We start from the raw sequence: 17,251 nt of genomic DNA, 5'->3' as shown, positions 1-17,251 counted from the left end.
AGATTAAAGAGTTTGATTCTGAAGGGTTCTAACACTGCATTGCTTTCCTCAACTTATGAACAGTATGCCACTTTCAAAATAGAGCTATCACATTTGTATGCCCATATTATTCTGCTAAGAAAAGTAAAGAATGATAAAAAAATGTAAATGTTCATAGGAAGACAAAGTTATCAAAACCCTGACTTTTGTGGGTGTTGTTATGGCTTTCAAAGTAAAAACTCTGTAAAGTAAAATTCTGACTTAATTTTTTTTTTACCCATCTGAAAGGTGATTTCGCCTTTATTGTATAATGCCTAACTTTTTCTTTCCCTTGGGAAAAAGTTTTCCATAATATGGATATGAATAAGTGAAAGTTATCTCTCCAAAGAAGAATACCATTCTATAATATATAATACTTAAATTCCAAATCAATTCAGTGTGAGTCACCCTTAAATACTTATTGTCCCCTGGGGGAATCAAACTCTTTAATCTGGCAATGTTAGTGAGACCTCTACTGTTACTGTTGTTATACTAATATGAGGTGTTTGAGATGGGTGCTATGCTTTTACCTAAAAAGTTAACCACGTGGTAAAAAGGGAAACGTTCCTTTCTCTGCTTGGATTCGATGACCCAAATCCAGAGCGCAAAGCTGAGAAAAAGAAAGCAGAGGCAAAGAGGGCGTTTTATCCTCCGGGCCAGGGAAAGATTTCGGGAAGTAAAATCCTTTGTGGGCGACTTTAGAGCGCTGTTCATGCAGAAGGACGCGCCCCCTGTGCGTAAAAAGGCAGGACAGGCAGGACGCAGTTCTACGCAGCACAACGCGTCCTCTGCTGCTCACCTGAAGCAGCGCAGCGTACAGAGAAACCGACAGGCGGACAGGCGGACAGGTACACAGGGAAGCGGAGCCGGAAGAACGAGCAGGTCGACTTGTCCAGATAGTACTTTCTCACAGTAACTCCAGGCGTTTCCTAGATTACAACTCTGCCATTTGCTTCTTTTTTTTAAACGCGATTTATTTATGAGAGTGAAGCGGCGTTGGAGAAAACATGACAGAGCAAAGAAAGAAGTTGATTCTGATCGTGGTGGATATTCTTTGTGTCTTTGTTGGTGAGTGACTACTCTTGTTCTCCCCTCTTGACAATATGGCTGAAATTATGATTATTTTCAGACTGTAGAGCTCATCTGGTCTGCGTTAATTTGTGTATTTTTTTTGTGGAGCTGAATCAAGACTCCAAAATGATATTAAAGGGGGGGGGGCAGCTTTTTCTGAAAATAATGTGCACGGTGACGCATGGGATTGCCCAACACACACACGCACGCGTGCGCGATTTATAGATCTATCACAGGTCATCCACTTGTTGCTTCATGACTGTCTGAAAGTTTAGAAGATATTGATACCGAGTCCATGACTGTCTGAAAGTTTAGAAGATATTGATACCGAGTCCTGTTTGAAAAGGTAACTTGCACATAATTCTGTTGCAAAACGATGCAAATTAGGAGTGTTCACTGCAGTACGATTTAAACTTTGCAAGTCATCATTTGTCTCTATCTTGTTCAAACAAGACAAATTGAGTCTTTCCCAACACTGAGTAAGAATGCTGCTGCTGCTCTTTGGTTGTCACTTCACTGATTTCTCTTCTGAAATCATTTGGATTGAGACATAGGACACATCCTCCTCACTATCTGGCTTTCAGAATGTTGATTTGCTGAGGCGATGATGCACTTAGAATCTCAGTTAGTTGTTTTTTTTAGGTCATAAACACATGCTGTGTGGAAGTGCACACAAAGTGCAGTTTGTGCATCTCCAGCTGTAAGATCGGTAAATGCATGTTCATGCTTTTTCTGCACATTTGTTTCTTCCTGCCCCATGTGGCCCCTCTCTTTTTAAATATGGGTTAGGGGGAAGAGCAAAGATCATTGTCATGAATCTCTCTCTCTGTGACAGTTAAAATCCTGTTTTGGAGTGTGTGTGTGTGTGTGTGTGTGTGTGTGTGTGTGTGTGTGTGTGTGTGTGTGTGTGTGTGTGTGTGTGTGTGTGTGTGTGTGTGAGTGAGTGAAGAAGCAACCCTGTGGGGCTCTTTGGTGTATATGTGACTACTGTAGAGAGAACAAAACAACTTGTTGCAACTTGCTTCTGGACTCCAGAGACGACACAAAGTCCATTGACAGAATTGACATCTTCCAGCTGTTTGTGTCACATCTGCTCACATCTCTGAGACCATGAGGCTGACAGAGGTTGTAGTTGAGATGATGAAGGGCGTCAGAGATGTTAATTTCCCCAATGAGTTTATTTTCTTTTAGATGTTTTTTTAGGAGGTGAAATATGGGGTTCAACTAGAACTCGCCTGCAGTGGAATCCCTGTAAGGGCAACAAGAAACATTGAAGATTACAACATTTGTAGATCCATCTGTTGACTGACGGGGAGGAATGATAATGACCGTTCGGCTGTTCAACCCCCACTACTCTCAAAGTGTGTGTGTGTGTGTGTGTGTGTGTGTGTGTGTGTGTGTGTGTGTGTGTGTGTGTGTGTGTGTGTGTGTGTGTGTGTGTGTGTGTGTGTGTGTGTGACAACGGGTCTACCATCAGCTCCCTGCGTCTGCATTTTGAGGCAGAAAGAAAGAGTTAAGACTTTAGGGATGAGCTCAAAAAATAAATTGTAAAGATGTTTTAGACATAATAAGCTGATTCAGTCATAATTTTCCTAGTTGGTCAGGACAAAATACCTCAAATTAAGTGATAGTTCATCAACTAAAGATTTCTTAGTTGACAATTTATTTAGCTGACTAAGCTTCAGGTTCATGCATTTATCGTCTCACAGTGAAGGTTTGTCAGGAGTGTTTGTTTATGTCGTTCATAGCGGTAAGTTAGTCATCAGCCCTTAAAAGTATATGATTTATGAATCACTTTGGTTGAGTCTCTTGGAGGTGGGTGATAAGATCAGATGATTTTTTTCATTTGATCATATTTTACATTTCCAGTAAATTCAATTGAGAAACTTTTAAAACTGACAGATGAATAGCAGTAATAATAAGCTCAAATATTATAATATTTTTAAATAGATTCACCTCAATATGAGTATATAAAACAATATAATGCAGGAATCTCCATCTGTACTTAAGGAAACACTTTCAAGATTTTGATTTAATTGAAGCAAATTTTCAGAAAAGTCCGAAAATAGTGAAAGTCACAATTTCCCAGAGCCAAAAGACACTTTATCAACACGTTGGCCATCACTTTTTATATTCCTTCTTTTAATTATTGCATATTCTACTCCCTTGTTGCTTTTGTTTTCTTTCAACTTAAGAGTTTGGAGGGTAAACTGACATCAGGTTTGATCTCCAATTGTGTGTGTTTGAGTGAGTGAGTGAGTGAGTGTTATATGGCAAGAATGTGCTGAGTGTCCAGATTGTATCTGACACCGTGATTCTGTTCAGTATTTTATTTCTCCCTCTTCCCCTTTGCAGTCAAACCTCCATCCTGCCCTTATTTGTTACCACTGCACACAGCATATACACACAGCTAGTGAGTGTAAACACACACACACACACACACACACACACACACACACACACACACACACACACACTGACATAGGGGCTCACACAGGCAGATGCCACCCAGCAGAATGTCTGTTGTTACACTGTCGGTTATCAAATTCATGATACAGTTACATTTCACATTTCACAGTCAAATTATCAAGATTTAAAAACAATGTAATTTCATGAGAACGAGCTGCTCTGTTCATTTTTATTTCACGTCTCTTTTCCTTTGCGTCCTGCATGTATTGTGTCTGTCCAGGTTATATACATTTGTAACACTTTCAAAGGCAAAAATAATGCAATTTTCTTTTTTCATGAAACCGATCTTGGCATTTTAATATGTCTTGTTTAAAGGAATAGTTTGAAATCTGGGGGAAAATGCTTTCTTGCTTCCTCTGGAGAGAGTTAGATGAGAAGATTGATACACTCTCATGTCTGTAAGTTAAATTTGAGGCTACAGCCAGCGGCTAATTAGCTTAGAATAAAGACTGGAAACATGGGTTCATGTCTGATGGTACATATGACTATTAGCACCTCGTAAAGCTCAATACTGAACATGTTATATTTCAGTTGATTCTATTGAAAACCAAAGTGCGAAAACAAATTATTGCCAATGTATCAGGGGTTATTAGCTGGACTATTACTCATAATTTAATTCATATTTATGACTCTGGGAACTCCTTTTTGTTTTCGATTTAGGTACTTTGGTCTAATGATGATGTCAATAATTCTCACATGAAGTGACAGATTCAGACTAGTTTTTTTTTTTTTTATTCCTAATCATTTCACTTTATTTTTAACACTCCATATCATTTATTCACTAAGACATTGTGTCCCAGGTTTGGTGTCTGGAGCCAAACTCCTGGTGGTTGGCTGCAGTCAGGAATATGGGAGTTGCAGGTCAGCAACCTCCTAAAACTTAAAAGCAAATACCAGTCATTCTGAAAATGCACACGTTCGTCAGATGAATTCAGACAGATCAGTAACTATCTGTGAGCTTGAATGCCTCACTCCCACACATGCAAGAGTTAACTGTAATATTATTAATCAGTTATAAAATATGCAATGCAACACATGTCTTATTTACTGTCCCCACTTTAAAGATATAGCATGTATTTTCTAATTTAGCATTAGAAGTTGTATATGTTCTTTTATGTATTTCTGGCAAAAACAGGATGTTGGTGCAGGACAAGTTGAGACAGTTCTGTGTCTGTTAATGTGAACCAGTGTAAATAAAAGGGGCAAAAGATAGTTTCAAAGAGTTGAGTTCATTTTCCAGTTATGTGTCATGGGTAACTTAAGGTGGTGAATGATTAGTAAATGTTGTTGCACATGTTCTAAAATATAGATGTACTTTGTAAAGGGGTTGCATTAATTCATCTGGTGATTATTTTCTTATTTAATGGAATCATTGTTTGGTCTATAGATAGCTAGCAAAATGGAATAGAAAATACGTTGTTTACTTTCTACAGAGGCAGAAATGTGTCTTTGGCTTTAATGTGCAAAAATGAGAGAGATGGGTAACGCACACCATTGTTGGAGAGGTGCTGAACACGGTGAAAAAATGGCCATTACATGTTCCCAGAGACCACGGCGACATCTTAAATGTCTTGTATGGTCCAAAGCTTTAAAGAATGACAAATAATAAATTGGTTGTCAAAAAAGCATATGCAGATACATTTTCTGTTCAATAATCAGTAAATTGATTCATCAACTAATCATTTCAGCTCTAGATATAAAATGACTTGGCAATGGTCAGTGATGACAATTAATGATTTGTGTTTCGTTGTCTGTGTAGTTATAAATACAGCCACACTCGTACAAGTCATTACAAGCTTTAGGATTTAACTGAAGCGTCTGCAGAGTTTTGTAACAATGCTTTTGTGTTGCAGAGGCAATGCAGCGAGTGACTGACGACAGCATTTGTTGTTTGTCTCTGCTGAGTGTTATTTATGTGCCATTTTAACATTTTGCTTACATGTTTGAGATGCCCCCCTCTCAACTGTTTAACACGTGTACACACACACACACACACGCACACACACACACATAGACAGACACAGTATCTGACTGCCAAATATGTGTCAAAGTCAAGTTGGAAGTGTTGACTTCTGCTCCAACGTTCCTGTGTGAAAATGAAGGAGAGATGCAAAGAGAAAGTGTGTGTGTGTGTGTGTGTGTGTGTGTGTGTGTGTGTGTGTGTGTGTGTGTGTGTGTGTGTGTGTGTGTGTGTGTGTGTGTGTGTATTTTTGTGGGCTAGCTTCTTGTAAAACAGAACATTGTGGAGTTAACTGTATTGTCTGCATGGTTTCAGAAGGACTTTTCATTACTATGGTGGTTTCATGTGAGAGGAAGAATTGTTTCTATTTTTTTTAAAGGTTAAAGTCAGTTTTTCACTGTTACTTTGCCCTCTTCAGTGAGATATGAGCTTCTGAAGGATAGTTTGAGTTATAGACTGCTTCACCATAACGCAAACTGTAAGTTCTTCAGTGAGAGAGCACACCTCAACCGAGGAGAACCACACTATCCTGTTTAATGTACGTTATTAGAAGGAAGTGTTTAGAACTGTACAACCTGCTTTAACCACAAAGTGAAAGACAATCATGGGACTCGTGTGCCAGATTCTCTCTCTTTCAAGCACAGTACTTTAACAAGAAACAGGACACTTTGGAAAATGTCTCAGTGTTGAGAAACCTTTTAAAAAAAAAAAAGAAAGACAAGATCTGGATTCACACCAACAATTTCAATAAAATCTGTTTTGTAACACATTTGACACATGCTATTTACTGCTAAACCCCACAAATGAATCAGAAACATAACCTCCTTCTTGGCAAGACAGTTCAGTCATACTGGAGTACAATCCAACTCGACAAATATTATGTAATACTGTTTAACCCCTTCAGACCCAGCATTGTAATGGCCATCACATGTTTTTTTGGTCTCAGTCAGTGACATTTGATCAATATGTCAGCTAAGTTTTTGACATACAGTAGTATAAATTGCCAGCTTAAAGAGTCCATGTTGGCAGACAGAAAAAACAGGAAGTGGAGGAGTATTTCGACTCCTTTTTCTAGGTGGACGAAACTCATGTCTGAAGGGCTTAAAGTAGTGTTGCTCAACCTTTTCATACAAACAAGGTTTCCTACTCAAAATCTGCAATATACCAAGAAAAAGCTTTTCTCCATCCAGTGTTGTGTTGGACTTTCTCAGGCAAAATCCATGGCCTAACAGGAAATGATGCGCTTTTTTTTCAACAACAGTTTTTTCCGGGTTTAGAGGATTAGCCCCCACAAAATATGAAGAACAATGATAGAGATATCGAGAGAACAGACACTGGGAAACGCAGTGCAGAAATCCCACACCAATGAGCACCAAAGATAAAGCCAAAATAAACTAAAGAAGAAGTTAAATATTGGTTTTCTGAGCACCTCAGTGTGATGTGGAACACTATTTTCGAATCCCCGTTAGCTGCTGAGGCACAAATCTAACAGTCGTCTGTTGAGATTTAACCTCAAACAAATGGACGCCTACAACACGGTTACCTGTTTCCTATCAATGTCTCAGTTGTTTAGATGAGGACTCATCTTGAGGGCTAAATAACAGGAACACTTTCCACTTCCCGCTGGGTCAGAGGTCAAGGGTAAATTGCACTGGAATCCCAAATTCCATCATGTTTATTTTCTCAAAGTGGAATCGGGGGTAAGCTTTTGCCAGAAGAGATTGTGAAAGGGTAAGACAATACTTTCCCTTCTTCCTTTTTTATCTCGTCTGAGGTTGTTTTGTTACAGAGGACAAAAAGTCAGCAGAAAGTGTGTGTGTGTGTGTGTGTGTGTGTGTGTGTGTGTGTGTGTGTGTGTGTGTGTGTGTGTGTGTGTGTGTGTGTGTGTGTGTGTGTGTGTGTGTGTGTGTGTGTGTGTGTGTGTGTGTGTGCGTGTGTGTTTTGAGGCGATACAAGTTTATAGAGGAAAAGAAACTCAACAAGTGAAATGTCATGGCAGGATGATACAAGCTGTTACAGTCCACCAAGGATTATATTAATAATATAATACCAACAGTACCATGGAATGAAAATACTCTGTTACAAGCAAATGTCCTGAAAGTTTAGTACAACAGGTATTAGGAGTAAAATGTATTGAAAAGGGAAAGTACGGGTGGTGCGGAGGGTTTAAAGTTTAGTTTCACTTTCAGGTAAAAACCCTCCAGTTTTGTCCAATTTTTCAAATCAGTTTAAGAAGGAAAGGATGGATTTGAGGAAGGAAGGAAGGATGTAGATAATAAGAAAGAAGTTAAGGAAAGAAAAAGTCTTTCACAAGTTAAGAATATTCTTCAAAACTCTGAAACATTTAGTCACCACACTAAGGCTTTTACTTTTTAAAATGTTATCTTTAAAGTAAAATCTCCAACTTGCAAAGCAGCAAATAAATGACTTTGGACTCTGTCAGTAGCTGTTTCCTCCTGCCTGCAATCTTTATGCTAAGCTAGGCTAACCACATCCTGACTCCAGCTCTCTACTTAACCTACAATTACAAGAGCGACAGAAATCTTCTCATCTAGCTTTTGCTAAGAAAGGGAACAAACATATTTATCAAACTGTTACTTAAGTACTTTCACAGAGTAGAAATGTACTCGGCCATTATTCTTCCACTAATGCGTCGCATAAGGCTGAGCTCCATTTGTTGTCACAAAATATGTTGGTTAAGATATCATTAAATCCATTTAATAACTAAAACACAGTATTATGTTTCTGATGAGATTTTGCCTAAATAAACTTAGAACACTCTGACAGAAAAATCTATGGAATTCTGTGTATTACAGACAAATTAAGTAATTTTCTTTTGGAAGGAAAGGAATTCTGCAGTTTTTTTTCTTTTAGTAAATTTGGGGAATGACCCTCTGTCCCCCTCAGCTCCACCCAGCCCCTGGGGAGGAGACCGCCCAACCAGAATAAATGGCCTATCGAAACATACAGGCCTCCTGGAATAATAGCAGATAAAAGCAGTCAGTCCCACTCAGATAATAGGAACGCTCCATGGGCTCGGCTCCCAGAGGCTGTTGGAGCATGTTTGATACGAAGGGAACCTTCTCACTGATTCTGTTGTTAAATCAGTGTGTGTGTGTGTGTGTGTGTGTGTGTGTGTGTGTGTGTGTGTGTGTGTGTGTGTGTGTGTGTGTGTGTGTGTGTGTGTGTGTGTGTGTGTGTGTGTGTGTGTGTGTGTGTGTGTGTGTGTGTGTGTGTGTGTTTTGAAGGCCATTGCCCAACTCTGTCCACTCATATCCCCACCCTGGCAGCGTGTAGCCACCAGAGACTTGTGTCAAACAAGCAGCAGCCTCTTATCTAAATGTTATGTTTGCACCCAGAGCAGAATAAACAATGGTTTGACCTCACTTCAAAAGGAAGCTGAGAGCATGCATGACCTGCTGGAATAATTAACTCTTGAGATGTGAAGAGCAAAAAGAGGGCTTCCTTTCATGAAAATAAATTATCTTCAATGACGTAACGGCTTGTCATCAAAGATCATTAATGTCACTTGTTCAGAAAATGGAATAAATATGAAATAAGGCGTAGTGGCCAGTCTTTGTGTTCCTCAGGCAGTGTGTAGTGAATTAAACTAGTGGGTGGGGCAGACTGATAGGTGCTTGAAGAATAAATCAATAGAAAAAAAATTAAGCATCATATTTGCAAGTGTCTGCACAAAATAACACAGACAACTGTAAAATCAACTTTACCGTTTACATTCACTCTCATAGCGTCATTTTCAGCCATACCAAATCAAGAGTTTAAGTGGTGATGGAGTCTTTTCTTTTCATGCAAGAAATACTTTTTGAGGTCTTTCTTTCCTTCTACGGTTCTAGTTTCAACTTCTTCCTTTGTTTATTCATACTTATAGTGTTGTGCATTAATATTCCTGTCAGTAGTAGGAAGCAAAGAAGAGTAAACATTGGCTCTAAATGTTCACACTTGACATCCACATTTGTACAAATGACCGTCCCAAAATTACCCAAGATAAGACGTTGACCGTGAATGGTAAATGTTTGGGCGTTGACCATGAATGGTTAAGGTTGGGCATTGACCTCTAATGGTTAAGTTTGGGCATTGACCATGAATGGGCATTGAGTCTCTTTAGAGTTTTTGCATGTTTTCACAAATTGTGGTTAACTATAGACACGACCCAAAATAACCTTTCAGGAACATGTTTTTCTGTGTTTATATGTCCTCATGTCTTCCATTTAGTCCTGCCTGTCACACACTCTGGAGGAAGGAAGCAATATGTTAGTCTAGAGCCACTCTTATGGCATTGCCCAGTAAATATACTGTCCAGCTCCCGCTTGCAAAAACAAACATTCCTCACTCTCATCCGCTTTAGGAGTTCAGTGATGAGCTCTTGAAAACAGGAAAAGTATTTAAGAGTTGCCTGGAAGGTCCCTGACATCAGTCCTGTAGATTGGACTATTGTCTCTGCTCAGATTTAAGAGACAGCTTTATGTGTTTCTGCTGGTGCTGTGCAACTCTGAGCTTTGAGTCTTTTGTTCACACACAAAACTTACATGCATTTTTTTTTAAAACCTCTGTAGGTTATAGACCTGTTTTTTGTACGAGAGTGTGGTTTCACATGTCTTTTTTTTTATGCGTGTGAATGTGTGTCCTAGTTCAATCCTCAGGTCCCATGCCCTTCGTTGTGTAAACGGTGCCCTGATGTCAAAGGTCATGACTGTCCTGTCCCGTGTGTTTCCATAGTGAAACTCCATAGAGCGAGCGCGGCCCATAGAGGTGAAGTTGTTGCCACTGAGCTCTACTGATGACAAATTAATTCACTTGGCTGAGTCGGGCCTTGTGCCCAAAGCTGACAGATTAGTCTATCAGTGTGTTCTTAGCTGTTTCCTGAGCTGCATCTCATTGTGCTGCGGTTCACTTGTCGACACACAGCTGAAGGGTCGATTTAATACAGCATGATTTTAATACAGCGTGATTTAATACAGCATCACTGTTTATGCCTGCGTTTACTTAAAGCAGTTACAGTAGCTCCATTTTAGAGAATTTTACTTTAAATCGGAGTAGTGAACACTTATTTAAGGGGTGGGGGGAACCATTTTTATTGTATGCCTTCTACCCCCTAGAGAACATTTTAGAATTTCATAATCTAAACTGACCATTTCAAAGCATTTTGAAAAGAACATCCAAAATCAGGGGTTCTCAAAAGAGTGCCAGTTTAGGGAGCGAGCATATAATTGAGTGCACACATAATACAAAATATTTTTCAATCTTACTTCCACGTTCAACTACGGAGCTGTCCACCGCAATGTCTAACTTTAGCAAACAGCACTAGCATTGATGGCAGAACGTAACCGAGGCTTGTTAAGGGGGCGCAGTGTGGCGCAGTAGCAAAGTAGAGTAAAAAATGTAAGGTATTGAAAGTGACCGAGGATGATTTAAATAAAATGGCACAAAACTTCTCTAAGTGCCGGTATTGGTCTGCAGACCCCACTTTGAGAAACTAGTTAATAAACTATGCCTTTTTTTACATTTCTATGGCATGTTTTTTTATATATATATATATATATATATATATGTATATATATATATATATATATATATATATATATATATATATATATATATATATATGTGTATATATATGTGTATATATATATATATATATATGTATATATATATATATATATGTGTATATATATATATATATATATATGTATATATATATATATATATATGTATATATATATATGTATATGTATATATATATATATATATGTGTATATATATATATATATATATATGTATATATATATATATATATGTGTATGTATGATAATCACAGCCTCATTAAACTTTGAAACCACAAACTAGAGACTTTTTTTTTGGGCTTTTTCAACATACTATAGTATGACTTTTTTCTCTTATTTTTTTTACATACAATACTATGGCTTTTTATGACCTCTTTGGACATGCCATACTATGACTTTTCTGGACATACTATACTATGACTTTTTCGACATACTATACAATGAGTTTTTTAACAAACTGTCTTTTTTAGGATTATTTCAACACACTATAGCATGACTATTTTTATGACTTTTTTTTCATACTATACTATGGCTTTTTATGACCTATCTGACATACTATACTTTTTTAGGATTTTCTTGGACGTACTATAAGGTGACTTTTTTTCTGGCTAATTGCGACATACTAAATGATGGCTTTATTGATATACTATACAATTACTTTTTAATGACTTTTTGAGAAACTATATTATGTTTTTTCAACACACTATGTCATTTGGATATTTTTCTGGTTATTTTGGAGATATTATCCTATGTTTGCTTTTTTATATTTTTTGACATACTATGCTATGACTTTTTAAATATTTTTTTACATACTATACTATGACTTTTTTACATACTATATTATGACTTTTTTACATACTATGCTATGCATTTTTTATACTTTTTTACATACTATACTATGACTTTTTTATACTTTCTCACATACTATATTATGACTTTTTTATACTTTCTTACATACTATACTGACTTTTGTTTCAACATGCTATACTTTGATATCTTAATGACTTTTTATACTATGGCTTTTTTTCTGGCTGTTTCTCGACATACTATAGTTTTACTTTTTTATGACATTTTTGACATACAATAGCATTAATTTGATCTTGCTTTTTTTACATACTCAGCTATGGCTATTTTCGACTTACTGTACAATTACTTTTTAATAGCTTTTCGAGAAATTGTATTATGACATTTCTTTAACATACTATTCATATATAATTACTTTTTTTCTGTTTTTTCGTAACATACTGTACAATTATTTTTTTTTACAACATACTATGTTGATTTTTTTTGACATGCTATACTATGACTTTTTTAGAATTCTTTTTAACTTTGTATAATATGATTTTTTTCTGGTTATTTTCGAGATACTATACAATGACTTTTTCGACATACGGATTTGGCTTTCTAATGTTTTTTTTGGACAAAATTGAATGTCTTTTTTAGACATACTATATTACTTGTTTGGACATACTATAATAATAATTTTTTGGACATACTATACTATGACTTGTACGACATACTACAATATGACTTTCAAGAAATTGATTATGACATTTTATGCCATACTATATTATGGCTTGTTTATAACATTTGTATGATATACATATTATGACTTTCATATGATTTTTTTTTTGTGTCTCTTCTTTTAGCGGCTCTGCCCTCAGCCATCCTGACACTGATGTTCAGCCCGTACCAAAGAGGCATCTACTGCGATGATAAGAGTATTAGCTATCCCTACAGGAGAGACACCATCTCCCATGGAGCAATGGCTGCCGTCACCATCACCTGCTCCATCGTCATTGTTAGTCCCTACATCATGTTCTTCTGAGTGTTGTGACGCAGTGATACAAATAAAACAGACAAAAAAAGATGCCTTTACCAAATCCTTTATCAAGTTTCTTCAATCCGCTCCACAGATCACCACGGGAGAAGCCTACCTTGTGCACACAAAGCGTCTGCACTCCAACTCCCAGTTCAACCAGTACTTGTCAGCTCTTTACAAGGTGGTAGGCACCTTCCTGTTTGGAGGAGCTGTCAGCCAATCACTGACCGACCTAGCCAAGTTCACTATAGGTCGTCCTCGTCCAAACTTCTTGGCCGTGTGCGCTCCGGTCAGCTGTAATGGATACATTCTGCAGATCAACTGTACCGGCTACCATCGCAATGTAACTGAATCCAGGTGAATCTCACTGCCTTGGTTCTATTTTAAATGTGTAATTATATTTCTTTGTTACTTCATTATCGTGTTTAGTTAAAATCAGTGAAAAACAACGAGTGAATTTTGTACATGAATTGTGTTTAATTGCTGTTTTGCTTCTCAGGTTGTCGTTCTACTCCGGCCACTCGTCCTTCGGGATGTACTGCATGCTCTTTTTGTCGGTGAGTGTGTCTTCCCCGTTGTTTGCTTGAGACTTTCTGTAGCTTTGAAATGTCTTTTTACCAAAGACACCCACAAGTGACTCAAAACAGGACGGCGGTGGTCAACACAGACGCTATGGAAACATCATTGTTTCATGATTACACGCTGTACAATAGCTGGAAGATGATGGATACAACAATTTTATTACCGTTAGTGTTAAGGAGTGCGAGTTTTATATACAGCACTGTTCTGTGGCAGAGCTCTGACCTTTCTGTGGCGTAAGTGGACTGGGTTGGCCAAAAGAGAAATCAAATATGGAACAGTCAAATATTTTCTATTAAGAAAAGATTGTATATTCTAATTATTTCTAGTTTGTGTGATTCCCCACAGAAAGGACACATTTTCAGGGTTTATGTAGGAATCTTGAAGTTACATTTAGATAAATAAATATTTAGTATTTTTTTCATTTGATTATATACAAGAAGATACAACTAGTGGGATCCTTGTTTATTTTTTGTTTAAATACTTAAAACTGAATTTCTGTACAATTAAATGTGATTTCGAGTAGAGGTCCATTGACAATTCATATGTAAGTTGATTGAAAAACAAGAATGTGTTTTTGTGTGTCAAGCTCTACATCCAGGCCCGAATGCAGGGGAAGTGGACGCGGCTGGTTCGACCGACCATCCAGTTCTTCCTGGTGGCGTTTTCATTTTATGTCGGATACACGCGTGTATCTGACTACAAACACCACTGGAGTGACGTAGTGGTGGGGCTGCTGCAGGGAGCGCTCATCGCTGTACTCACTGTGAGTGCAACAATGTGTTTCTGTGTCATTTGTATAGAAAGATTGTAGGATTAAAGGTGTTTTAAAGCCCCTATGTGCAGGATTATAGCCGGATTTATGATTATAGCCACATATGATAAAAAAAAAAAAGCAAAACAACCTAAAAGTGTATCTCAAGACTCCAAAACTTCCTAGTCTACCAGCAGTACGTTGCCCCAAACAGAATCTGGTAATCGTGAGTTCCATGAATTTAACAAATGATGGACAACTTGCAGTATAGAAATTTATGGTGAATATATCTAATAACTGGCATGCAATAGATTATGGGATAATGAGGGCTACACACACACACACACACACACACACACACACACACTACCTGTGTCCTCCATTTGATCAGTATAACATAACTACATGCACATTCTTTGTACTTTTAAATACTCTGACATTTACTCTTCCTCTGTTCTCTAAGGTCCGATACGTGTCCGACTTCTTCAAGCAGCGCCCCCCACTCTGCACACACACGGACGCAGCAGAGATCGAACACCTTGAACGCAAACCGAGCCCGCAGCCTCCCGACTCGCAGCACGGAAACCACTACAACTACTCTGGACCTGTATGAGCTCTTTACAGCAGCAGCTCTTGCCAACTTGTGCCTACACACTCTCTAACAGCAGCTCCATTACCAAAGGACCTGAGACTTATACAGAAAAACAACACAATGCAGTAACCACTAACTAGAAATCCAGACTAGACCTGCTCCACTCAGCAAACGGCTTCCAAACTATTTTACAGCTTTGAAAACTCAGATTCCCCAAACCTGTTGAAACAGAAGCTCTACCGTGTGTGTGTGTGTGTGTGTGTGTGTGTGTGTGTGTGTGTGTGTGTGTGTGTGTGTGTGTGTGTGTGTGTGTGTGTGTGTGGAAAACATGTGTGGTTGATTGTTTTTGTTCTTCGAAAGTGCTCAATGATTTTTTTTTTTTGTGGCGTTTTCTTCTTAATTTTGTGCTGCTTTTATGAAACAAATGTTTCAAATTTGTGGCAGAGAATTTAAGTTAAAGCGCAAAGCAAAGACTGCCAAAGAGATCTGTAAATTTCAAAAACACCGGCCAAAAAAAATCTGTCCTTGCCAAGAGTGACACAACCTTGGTGGCTGAATGTTTTCTACTTTGTTGCTTACTGCAGTCAAATAAGACTTATTTTACCTACACTGGAGCTAGATTATATCTGCCTATTGCGTCATTTGTTTATCGTTCCTCGGCAGATGTCTATATTTAAGTGTCTTTAGAACATATGCATGTGTAATGATGGACTGCTTTAACAATATACATGATTTTGTATAGTGCTAACATTTTTTATTTTGTTTTATAACTTCTGTATCTAATAAAGTGTCGCTTTTTAAGAATGCATTACTTTGCTGTGATGTTACAGTGCAACTTTTTGAGCTGGCAACATTGTTCTGGATATACATACATACATACCAGAATGAAACCGATGGCCAAAGACAAATGGAGACATTAGTTGGGTATATTCGTTCCATAAGTCATCTTTTTTTTTTCTTTTTTTTTCCTTGAAATTTAAGTGCTTGTAAAACCACAATTTCTCTTCAAGTGTGACAAACTGGATCTTCCTTCCCTTTTTATAAAAATGTGTAACCTATTGTGAAATGCACATAATGTATTCATCTCTTTCCTTCAGCCTGTCGGTTGTTTTGTGTGGGTTTTCTCCATAAATATTAGCCAGCACGACGTCTACGAGTGCTTACTTCAACAGCAGGGACAAACAAATGCAAAAGGGGTCTTTTTTGTGATGCAGCAAGGGAATACTTTTTCATTGAGCTTTTCTCTAGTGTTTTCTTGCTGAAAACAGAGCATTACACACTGACGCAGGGTTCATGTCTAGACTTGCTACTGACGGCTGTGGGATTCCTCAGTGCCAAAGGAATGGGGCTGTTAGGCCACGTCAGAGGAGTTTGTTTGTTGCTCGTTTTGTTTTTGTTTTTTAAGCCTAATCGGTTCAAAGTTATTACACTTACTAGATCAGAGTGCTGTTAATATCTTCTCTCGTCTTAGGTATGATCTAAAGGGGGGATCTCTCTTTGAGCCTATCCACACCCAATCTGTGCTTTCGGTGCAGGTTTTATTTCGCAGAAGTTTTGGATTTCTGCAGATTTCAGACGCTGATAAAAACAAAGTCAACCAATCAAATAACTTTTGTTCATGCAATAGATTTTCTCGGAGAGGTCAATGTCATAATTCTCTTTATCGTCACACAAAAACAATGTGGGTATCAATCAATTGATACATTTGGTCCTGCAAAAATAGTGTCCTCTTTGACAAAGTAAAGATTTTAAAGACAAACAGACCATTTGGGAAAGTACAGCAGTTGAACTGGCTTGTGAAGGTGAGTGACCTATAAAAAAGTAACCTAACGTATAGAGGACATTCATTTCCAAGTGCATTAGCTGACGTTTTGCTATATGTGTCAGTAACATAGGATAAGTTTAACAATGTGTAACATCAATTAGTCCCATTATAATTCCTACCAGCGATGGAAGCATGAGCTCACTGTCTCTCCTTGTGAAATCAATTTCAGCATTTACACTCGTTACAATGTGGTCTTATTTCCTATGGGTGAAGGATGTTATTGGAACTTTTCTACACATTTGAAACAACGAGCCAGTGCACCTTTTGGATTTATTTAAGTAAAAACGATGGTGCAATCCTTTCATTTGATGGAATGCACTGAAAGCAAATCTTTGTGTCAGCCTAAGTGTGAAAGGTTTGAACGCAAAATATCTGTCAACGAAAATTCCATATTATCGTTAGTCTCCTGTGTGAAAAGGCCTTTACTAATAATTCATAAGGCTTGGGAGAGCTACACCAATAAATCAGCCAGGTAAAGGGTGACTTAAAAAGGTCAAACAGTTGAAACTTCTCCTGCGTGCAAAACTTGTAGGAGAACCACGCCAGCCGACGCTGAAACGTGATTGGCCTCATCTAGAG

At 37.8% G+C, this 17,251-nt stretch overlaps 1 protein-coding gene across 1 annotated transcript; it reads left to right on the top strand.

Moving 5' to 3' along the window:
- Positions 1-770: 770 nt before the first annotated feature.
- Positions 771-15,991, top strand: plpp2a (phospholipid phosphatase 2a). The gene is made up of 6 exons (XM_068702375.1): positions 771-1,086; positions 12,750-12,901; positions 13,017-13,279; positions 13,422-13,479; positions 14,091-14,267; positions 14,719-15,991. The coding sequence occupies exons 1-6, from the start codon at positions 1,026-1,028 to the stop codon at positions 14,866-14,868; spliced, it is 861 nt and encodes a 286-aa protein (XP_068558476.1). The 5' UTR covers positions 771-1,025; the 3' UTR covers positions 14,869-15,991.
- The last annotated feature ends 1,260 nt before the right edge of the window (positions 15,992-17,251 follow it).

The sequence above is a fragment of the Cebidichthys violaceus genome, unplaced genomic scaffold (genome assembly GCF_023349555.1).
Source record: "Cebidichthys violaceus isolate CVI_PGR_0920_01 unplaced genomic scaffold, fCebVio1.0.p SCAF_83, whole genome shotgun sequence".
Lineage (NCBI taxonomy): Eukaryota > Metazoa > Chordata > Actinopteri > Perciformes > Stichaeidae > Cebidichthys > Cebidichthys violaceus.
Note: the sequence above shows the minus strand (reverse complement) of the source record. Positions and strands in the feature narration are given on the sequence as shown.